Source organism: Asterias rubens, chromosome 11 (assembly GCF_902459465.1).
Source record: "Asterias rubens chromosome 11, eAstRub1.3, whole genome shotgun sequence".
In the NCBI taxonomy this organism is placed as follows: domain Eukaryota; kingdom Metazoa; phylum Echinodermata; class Asteroidea; order Forcipulatida; family Asteriidae; genus Asterias; species Asterias rubens.
In genome coordinates, this window is record NC_047072.1 from 1,306,036 (window position 1) to 1,316,370 (window position 10,335).

Here is a 10,335-nt window from a genome sequence, read left to right on the forward strand (position 1 = left end):
AAGCAGGACTTCTTTGTTAAGGTATTGTTTAATGACTCGACCAACCTGTTGTACTAAAAATGAACAAACCACAAGATTTAATAAATCGCAGTGCCAATTTTGTACTAAGTGAAAGATTTTTTTTGTAATTTTATATTGCCCATGAAAATGGTGTGTCTGCATTCCACTGCTCACTGGGAAGATGTACAGTTTAGTTTGTTTCAGTTTGTTTACTGCAGTATACATGTGTGGGTGGGGGGGGGGGGGGGCGGGGGCGACACAACAGAGCATAATCCTTTGATATTCATTATGCATTCATTTCAGCATGCATTTATTGTTACTTGGTTTGCACACTAGAATACTATTCGACTGAACTCGACCAATATAACTAGCCATGGCTACCACTACATTTTCAAATAAAAATGTAACAACGTATTTTTCAAATTTGACATCATGGTGAGGTCTATGACTATTAAATATTAACAAACACATGTACGTTTTTTTTATTGTAAAATACAAATTCTGTTTTATTTTTCCTACTCGTCCATGAGTGCATCACAAAATTGAATTTGACATGGCGTTCCCTCAAATAGATTCAAATAACTTTGAATGTAAAATATTTTGTAAAAAAAAAAAAAAAAAAAATGCAAAGGCCTCTTATTGTAAACTTAACAAAAACGCATGACCGTTCAGACTCATTTTTGAAAGACTATCATCATATTTACATTGTAAAGTGTATATTTACTCCTAAACCATGTAAAAGTGTTACTGCCATCCAGTTATGTGTTATTATATTGTAAATCTACATGTCATCAAGGTCAGGAAATCTAAACCCTTCATAGTTGCCTCCTTCATCGGGGAAAGTCGTTCTGGTTATCTCCATTATGCATGCTGGGAGGGGCACTCTGTTGTGTCTTCCAAGGTAACCATAACACCACCTGATCACCTGCCGATAAGACACATGTCTGTACTTTCTGTGAAATAAAAAATAATACCGTTCTGTTTTACAATCAACAAACTGTATATCATTTGTCCATTTGTTACGTTGAATTGACCAATGTACTAGCCAGTATCAGTGTTACCAGGATAAGTGGGATTGACGAAATGGGCTCAAACAAGGAATAATGGGCTTATCAAGAGAGTCGCCTTTATTGTGGGGGTGGGAAAAGTGTCCTGATACATGTTCATGTATGTACCGGTTCTCATAAAATAGATTATCTGAATATAACAACCAGGTTGTGTGCTTCTATTTCGGTTCAAAAATCTTACAGAAAAAAAAGTTGAAATTTATAAACATTGAAAATTAACTCTTACCGTGGAAGGTCACCTTCAACAGCTCTAGCCCCATACTGTTGTCGGTACGCATAGTACGCTGTCTCTAGTGTTCCGGGGTTCAGACATGTAGCCGAATACCAGGGATGGTCTGTAAAACATCTGAAACCCTCAGTGTCGACTCCAGTATGAACGATTTTCTCCTGTATGGCTGCAATCTCTTTACAGCAAATGCAGTTATGAACGAACTCCATCACCACACATTTACCACAGGAACACCTTCAATTCAAAAAGCAAGACAATTAATTAATAAGTCAGACATTTTTAAGAGAACTGTGGCATGGAATTTAACTCGACATTCATGTACACAACTCAATTTCACCTGGTTGACATCATGACAAATTAGACACTAACAGTTACAGAAAACTACTCACAGACAAAGGTGTCTTTGCATTGTATGATTGTGTAGATAGACGAGCGAGTAAGGCCTATGAGCCAAATGACCTGGTATACACCGTACATACTACATGGGTACGTGTTTTGCTGTCATCAATATCAGCAAAAGCCTACATTCACCGGCTATGTTTTTTTATGTAAAATCAGTGAACTATACTACATGTGTACGTCAATGATTCAGAAATTAAAATTACCAGTCGGTATTGTTAAATCGTTCGTTGTTGGCAGCTTGGTCATTCCCATCTTGTTCTTCATCGGGGTCGGCGTCGTCAGCAGCAGCAGCGTCACCTTGCTGTTGGCGTGGTCTTGCCAGTGGCTCGAATCTATATGGTTCAGCCCCATGAACCACCTCATCCTCATCGTCTGGCTCAACGTCATCGCTGTCTCCCGATCCCCCTGAGGTACTTTCAGATCCTTCACTGGAACCATCAGAATCTACACTGATTTCTTCTCAAAATTCGTCACCGGAGTTTTCAGAGTCTGACATGTTTACTTCGTCGAAGAAAGAATCAGCGGACAATAAATGAAATAATGCACGCGCACATTACATGTGGGGCTTGCGTAGCGTGCGTGAGTTGTATGGGTACCAGACTTAGTCAGTCTCCTTTATGACGTCACAGCCATTGCGCAACAACCAATCGTGACCTCTGCATTTTCAGAATCGCGACGCGCGGGCTTTTTAAAAATTCCTTTTTTTAATATTTTTACAATTTCGAAAAATTATCTTTGTATACTTATATATTGTGTTTGATACATCAGCAACTAGATTTTGAAAGTGGATTGAATGGAAACTTCTCATTTTCCACGCACTTTAAACTAAAATAATGGACGGACAAAAATGTCCCACGTAAAACTCCATAAGGTTTGGAACATAATGGTCCCGCAAGGTCAATTACGCGCGAGACTTGCTTAGTCTACACAGAAGGTAATAAATAATTTATTACAAGCAAATGCAATCGTACAATAATAGAAAACAAAAACTAAAAATCAATGCAAATCACATGTAGGGGATGGAGGGGCCCATAAAAAGCAAACCTTTATAACGAGTGCGGCCCCCCCTTTTTTCTAACGAAGAAAGCAATGTAAGCAATTCTATTTAGTGGGTGTAATCTTATGTAGCGGCAAAACAATTCAAAATTACAGGAAGAACAAACACAAAAACAGTTAGCGTAAAATAAAACTTAACCATATATTTAAATGAAACAGATAAACAAAATACCCAAATGCACTTTTGGTATTGTCATTGTTAAACTCCGGTTCCATTGTGTGCTGTATGTTACCCTCCACGCATAGATTTTCATGTGAATAATAGCTGTGTATGATTCATGGTTCGCTGAATAATGTGGCGATAACAAACTTTTATCCTTTTGATCACCATCAGCCCCATGTATAATAAACTTCAAGGGCTGACGATTGCACTTTTGGTATTGTCAATGTTAAACTCCGGTTCCATTGTGTGCTGTCTGTTACCCTCCACAAATAGATTTTCTTGTGAATAGTAGCTGTGTATTCATGGTTCGCTGAATAATGTGGCAATAACAAACTTTTATCATTTTGAACAGAATGCTTGATTTATTATCTAGAGGTAAATGCTTGATGCCAGTAAGAGTATTGTGCACGTACACCATGTAGTTTTTGTTGGAAACCGTTCGCTAACAGCCATTTATGTTACCCTTTGAAATAAAATCAGAAAATTTATAAGTTTGCTTGTTGCATAAAATTAAATTGAAGATGATGCCTGAATGGATTTTTACGATCAGAGTTGGACTCTAGACTGACGTGTTTGACTCCTTGAACACTCCAAGTGGTAGTGCAATTCCAATACTTATTTCTGATGTTCTCATGATGTCAGCAACTTTGTCCCCTTGTACAATTAAATATGCAAATATGGGTCACGTGGTTAATTAATTACGATTTTTTTTTTTTGGGGGGGTCGGCGGTTTGATGTTTGATCTAGTAAAAGTTGATTTCACAGAACTCTAAACCGCCAAACTCTGCGCTTATGGTCACCATTTTTCGCTTACTGTGTTTTTAAACATCATCGTGTCATGCATGCACACAGGTTATGTTGGGCTAACATTTGAGAAAAAGAAAAGGCAACACTGTCGATATAAAGATAAGAATCAAACTCAAATATTACAAAAAGAAATATATTTTTAGTTTTGGGGGATACAAAAATATTGACTTCGGACGGAGATTCGAACTCGCAATTCTCAGATGTGTAGTCGCGACTGATGACCACTAGGCTAGAAGGGCAGGATGCAAAAATGGTGGGTTTTTACATGTGTGCATCAACAGAGGGGATTATGATCCGGCGAAATAATTCTCGTTTCATGATTTTGCGACCATTGTCACTAAATATGAACTGCTAACGCCTATAACTATTAAGTAGGGTTGAAATGTAGTATTAGATGCCTTAAGGGGGTTTTTGACGACGACGTCGATGTCGTCAAAAACCCCTATCTAATTACGCACGTTCGTTTTAACGAAAACCCATGCACAGAGCATCCATGCACAGAGTAATTGGTCCAGAACGCGGTTAGAAAAACAAGGACAAATTTAACGCACGTTCTAACGAAAATCCCAAACCTCCGTACTTTGTGCGTGTACAGACTAATGTGTCCAGAACGCGGGTAGGAAACAAAATAGTATAGACTCCTCTCAAGAAGTCAACAACTCATTGAGGTACATACTGTGTTGTATTACCAAAGAGAATGTTTCACAATAACATGAAAGTGACTGCATCAAGTTTACAAATTAAAAATTCAAATGAAGACCACGTGGTTAATTAATTAAGAATTTTAACACTTTTTTGTTAGAGTAAAGCTTATGTTCTAAACTTCAATTTGATATATGATTTAACTCTTTTATCCTCATACTTTAGGAGACGGGGCCTGAACAAAAACGCTGTACAAACGCTATGGGGTTTTAGTCGGAAACAAAGAATAATAATAATAATAATAAAAATAATAAAAATCTCGACGAAAACAACACCTGTTCCGACGGTAGGTCGGAACAGCTAATTATAATAATAGCAGGGGATGAACAGCAAATTTTGTTATTGAAATAGCACATACCAACAACAGTTGCAAGAAAATGTACATATACAAATGAAATATACAGTTCGTAAGGAACTTTATGGTATACGTATGCAGAGAGAGTAAAAGCTTTTTTTGGTGGGGTAAACACTCTTAGTGTTTTTATTTACTCAAACCTCCCAAAAAAGAGAAGACCAGCTGTCGTATACGCACAACCATGCGAACGTGTGAATCCATACAAAAATAGGCCTATGTTGTTTTTGTTTCATCCCGATAGTGTCAAACCCTCCAAATTCATCTGCAGAAAATGTTATAAATAGATAGGTATTTATGCTTTAGAAAACGGAATTTGTTAACTACCTGAATGCCGGGAGTCCACATCTCTTCTGATGATTCTGATGATGAGCTCGTTTTTAGGTGTGTGATGTGTCAACAAATCAACGAAACTACAGACGGAGTCTCGCGGCGCGGCGCTAATTTAGATTTAAAAAAAAAATGCTGTTCTAACTCAAGGTTCATTACATTCATTATGATATGTTGTAAGCTTGTATTATTTTGTTGGCGGGCCCGAACCGCGCGTCCTACCTTACGTACCGGGCAAGTCACCCCTCCAACTATGTAATTCATTATGATATGTTGTAAGCTTGTATTATTTTGTTGGCGGGCCCGAACCGCGCGTCCTACCTTACGTACCGGGCAAGAGAGAAAATGTGTTAGAGAGAAAATACGTGTATACTGCTGAAGATGGTTCAAGTTAATTGCCCTTCAATGTTTACATTTCCTCTTTTTTTTTATCACCCAGACGTGCAGACGGTTTGTTATTCTCTTACAGAAGTCTTTGACTAATAAAACGTTCATAATCTTGGTGACATGATCAGAGTGGCACCGTAAGGAACAATCAATCTCAGCTTGTTCCTCCACGATCCCAGTCACCCCTCCAACTATGTAATTCTTTTCACAATTTTGCCTACATTACGTGTGTTCAATACAGTGCTACATGGTGTCGTTTTTTTAAATTTTAATCTGAAACGTATTGGCACTCTGTTTTTTTTCTACTCTTCTTATAGCTGTGTTCAAAATGTATTCCTCCATGGTTCACTAGTTCTCTGGGGTTTCAAATAAGGTGTAGTTACTAACCCTTTCATTTTTATTCTGGATTTCACTGACTGGTTTAGCTTTCTATAGATTTGTAATAAATAAAGTTTATTTTGGTTGTTGACGAAACTTACTGCTCGACTGAGTCATTGTTTTACTTCTTGTATCTCCTCGCATCTTAGCCCCATTCGATAAATATATTCCCCGAGCACTTCTCAGTTTTGTTTATTGAAGCATGCTCGAGTCGGAGTACACCCGGCAGCAGGCTCACACACACTCGCCTGCCGGGTGCCTGTGTGTTGCATGCCACGGTTCAACCATAGAGGAAGAAATCAACGGGCCACCACTCTGCTGGGACTTTGGTTTATTTCACAAATGTAAACGCACGTACAAAGTGTGACCATGGTCCAGGGTGCAACATAAATTGTCAGATAATTGATGGTGCGTGACAAAAAGAGTAGACGTACATTTTAACAATTTTTACTGATATATTTAGACCCCACAGAGGCAAATTAAAATTACAAAATAAATTTAGAAATTTTGAGAAACAAGATTGAAATGGAGGAGTGTCGTCTCGGAGGACGGCCGAGAGAGGAGACTTTGGTAATAAATTGTCGATTGTTTGTTTTTGTTTGGAAAATGTAATACTAGAAATAATGTCCTTTGTGAATTAAAACAGGAATGTGAATGAGTTTCCTTATGGAAAATTGCAGATGCGAGCTGGTTGCCTGTAAATTGCCGCCTGTGACAATGTAGGGAAAGGGACAAAAATATCTGTTTATATGGACATTATATGCAAGTTCCACATTTATCTCGGTACAGGACCCCTATAGTTTGACGATCAACATGGTCATGGTGTGCGTTGATAATATCATTCCATCTCCATGAAAAAGAAAGTTAAAAATAGTACTAAAAACGTCCATTAGAATTTATCTTCACTGTCATTCTGCGCTGGTATAGCTAGCAAGTTAGCATTATTTGTACCGCATGCAGCATGCAGGCCGACGATACACACACACACACACCCACGCTAAAGCATAGAGATCGCTTATCAAAGATTGGCCCTTCGGTGACCTTTCTAACCAACTGCAGACGGCCACTCTCTCCCCGAAGCCTGAGTAGGAGCGACTGTACCAACGACCGTTCACAATAGTTGAGATACACCAATAGACTGGTCTATTTTCACATAGTTGTTATTTTGTGCATACATTTTTTTTTTGAGAAGTGAGAAGACTGGTCTATGACAATTACCAATAGTGTCCAGTGTCTTTAAGGCAGTGGACACTATTGGTAATTGTCAAAGACCAGTCTTCTCACTTCTCAAAAAAAAAATGTATGCACAAAATAACAACTATGTGAAAATTTGAGCTCAATTGGTCGTCAAAGTTGCGAAATAATGAAAGAAAAAACACCCTTGTCACGCGAAGTTGTGTGCTTTCAGATGCTTGATTTCGAGACCTCAAGATCTAAATCTGAGGTCTCGAAACCAAACTCGTGGAAAATTACTTCTTTCTCGAAAACTAACTTCAGAGGGAGCTGTTTCTCGCAATGTTTTATACTATCAACCTCTCCCCAATACTCTTGACCAAGAAAGTTTGTGTGCTAATAATTATTTTGAGTAATTACCAAAAGTGTCCAGTGTCTTTAAAAGGGCTTCTTTTAGTGAGAAATTACTTCTTTTTCAAAAACTACGTTACTTCAGATTCAGAGGGAGCCGTTTCTCACACTGTTGTATTTTATTATCAACAGCTCTCCATTGCTTGTGACAAAGTCAGTTTTTATGCTAATGTGTTTTGAGTAATTACCAATAGTGTTAATATGTCAAGTTGATTATAACTAGCCATACGGCCTTGTAATCGGATCAAGTAGTGTTCCCTTTAATGGCGATCTCAATTCGACTCTTAAAGGGAAGGTATACGTTTGGTAATCACGCTAAAAATTAATGGCAAGTAAAAAAAACCTTCGGTAAGAAGCCTACAGCAGCTTTCGATAGTAAAAAGCACTTTGAGAGACCACGTTGAAGTCACCAGGTTATTCATTTCAAAGATATAAGTTTCTACCCCCCCCCCCTATTCGAACCCGAGAGGTGTGACTGTTAGAAACGTTTCTCATATTGCGTAGTCCTGTTAGGATTTATTCTTCATGTGTGGACATTATTCGCTACATATTTTCGGTGAAATCTCAAAAACACCGTTTGATATGACATTGTTACAAGTAAGTTTTATTATTCACATCGACATTGATGTAGGAAATTTGAAGGTAATAACACTAAAAACCAAAAGGTATCGGCTGCCTTTAAACTAGGTTGGAATTCTTTTTGTATTAACATATTGCTTTGGCGCAGGAAATTTCCCTACGGCAAAATATAGCTTCGTAAAAAAAGTCTATATTTTCCCATAAGTTATGATCAATTCACGGAATTTAGCACGAGTCCCATACAGCCTTAAGATCGATCCTACGTTAGACCGATCCTAGGATCGATTTCGCAAGCCACAAACCACAAACTAGTTGTCGGACGAGAGTGAACACATGTACAGATTCAGTGTTTGTCGTTCTCGTACCTAGTTGCATTCGATCTCTTGTCGTCATTTCCCCCAGAATACCCTGTTAATCATTAGGGTAATGTAACGAGGGTGTTTTTCATTATTCTCTTGCAAATTTGATGACCAATCGAGCAACAATTTTCACAGGCTTGTTATTTTATGCATATTTTGGGATACAACAAGTGAGAGTATTGGTCTTTGACAATTACCAAAGGTGTCCAGTGCATTTTAACGATCAGCATTATTTAATAACCTTGATGCGAAAGACACAACATTGTATGGCGAGAACACTTCAGTTAGAATGCGTCATAATTTGTCAGAGAAAACATTCTAGATATTTTGTTTGGGCCAAGATTGTACACAATTGGAATGTATTAAATATTGTTGCCATAGACGCACTCTTGTAATGCAACTGAAAATGCATTTACCTTGTAATAGGCCAGATTAATTGAACAATTTAATTAAAGGCTGATATGCGGCCCTTTTTAAGTAAAACTTAGGGTGCGTTCGTTAGCTTCCCTGGGCCGACCCCGGTCTGCCCCCGGTACGTTCGAGTAGCCTTGACGTCATTTCAGGGGTTCACCTAGCCTGAACGTCTGACGTCATTCTTCGAGGCTCGTGAATAACGCCAGAGACCGGCAGCAAAAACCGGCGTGTAGTTTGACCTTTGACCTCCCTCATTTCACATAGAGATACGCGACGACAGGCGGTAGTACTGTAATGTACTGTTTGGGCATGGAAAGCTCATGTCACTGCACGTATCCAATGATATCATTGTATCCAATGGAATCACTGGATGTAGCGGCGGGGACCTGTCTTTATCCTTGCGAATAAAGACAGGGGCCCAGTCTAGGGCTCACCCGGGGCAGCCCCCAGTGCCCTGCTTGTGGAGTGGGTCACTTGGGGGCTTGCCCGAGGTGCATGACGTCACCACGAAAGGGTGATCGTTCGATTAGCTCTCGTCAGAAGCTCACCCGAGTGAGCACCGCGGGGTCGACGCGGGGAAACTAATCGAACGCACCGTACCCTTAGTAACCCGCCAAAGTGACCCGCTTTCGGGGTGCGGAGTACAAAAATCGGCGATACATTGCCAAGTTCGGAGATTAAAGGTGTTCTTTCGACAACAAATAAAAACAATTCAAAAACTCAAGACTACGAAGGCTTTGACAAAAGGCTATAGTAGGCCGAGAGAGTATACTTGTATACTTATTTGTATTCCGTTGTTATCGTTACACACACGGGTGGGGGGGGGGGGGGCTGTCTGTCGTATTAATTAATACTTTTTTCCCAAGGGGAAGGTGGATATCTCTTGATTGGAATCATATTTGGGGGTAGTTTCCTTGTCGAAGGATTTGCCTGATGCGTATTTATGTCGGTTGTTTACAATACACATGGATATGTAGACTGGGTCCATGCTGAGCCATAGTAAAACGTTGATATAGACAAAGAACCAGTCTACCTATAGAACATTGCGCAACAATGTTACGAAGATTAATTGACAGTTGCAACGGCTGGAAAAGCGTATAATTATACGCTGGCCTTTTACCGCTTTTGGGCTTTTTAATCATTTTACACCACTTAATTGCGTAAACGGTGAGCCGGTGTGTCCCGGTAAAGGAGGCTTAGCCGTTACAAAAAAATCCCTTGTCAAGAGTAACTTATCAATTATAAACAATACATTTACAAATAAGAGCAATGTAGCAAGTGCACCATGGCAACTAATGCGGTGTTTATAAACAAGTCGACGCTGTTCATCAACTACGGTTCGTTGAGTGGGGAGTGGGTAATGTTTGGTATCGGCAACTCATCATTTTAAGCAATAGTGCGAAAAGGGCCGTCTTGAGTAGTTTGTTGCTCCTCTTCCTTGAGATGTTTCTTGAGGTTTCAGCGTCTTATAGTGTGAGTGGTCTTTACCGAGGGGTCTGGTACCAGCCGGTAGAGCACCACGCCAT

The 10,335-nt window shown here is 39.3% G+C and overlaps 1 protein-coding gene across 1 annotated transcript; it reads right to left on the reverse strand.

The window, feature by feature from the left end:
- Positions 1–280: 280 nt before the first annotated feature.
- Positions 281–10,335, reverse strand: LOC117296607. Its single transcript, XM_033779624.1, has 4 exons — positions 10,298–10,335; positions 1,902–2,126; positions 1,294–1,530; positions 281–953 (listed from the first exon to the last, which is right to left on the reverse strand). Exons 1-4 carry the CDS (start codon positions 10,333–10,335, stop codon positions 782–784), a joined length of 672 nt encoding a protein of 223 aa, XP_033635515.1. The 3' UTR covers positions 281–781.

What these genes read in the sequence shown, in the direction of transcription:
- LOC117296607 (XM_033779624.1), bottom strand. Translation starts at nt 10,335, where the DNA reads ATGGCGTGGTGCTCTACCGGCTGGTACCAGACCCCTCG. An exon ending in GGCTGGTACCAGACCCCTCG is followed by an intron (nt 2,127 to 10,297) that starts GTAAAGACCACT and finishes TGATGGTTCCAG; the next exon opens with TGAAGGATCTGAAAGTACCT. An exon ending in GTTGAAGGTGACCTTCCACG is followed by an intron (nt 954 to 1,293) that starts GTAAGAGTTAAT and finishes TTTATTTCACAG; the next exon opens with AAAGTACAGACATGTGTCTT.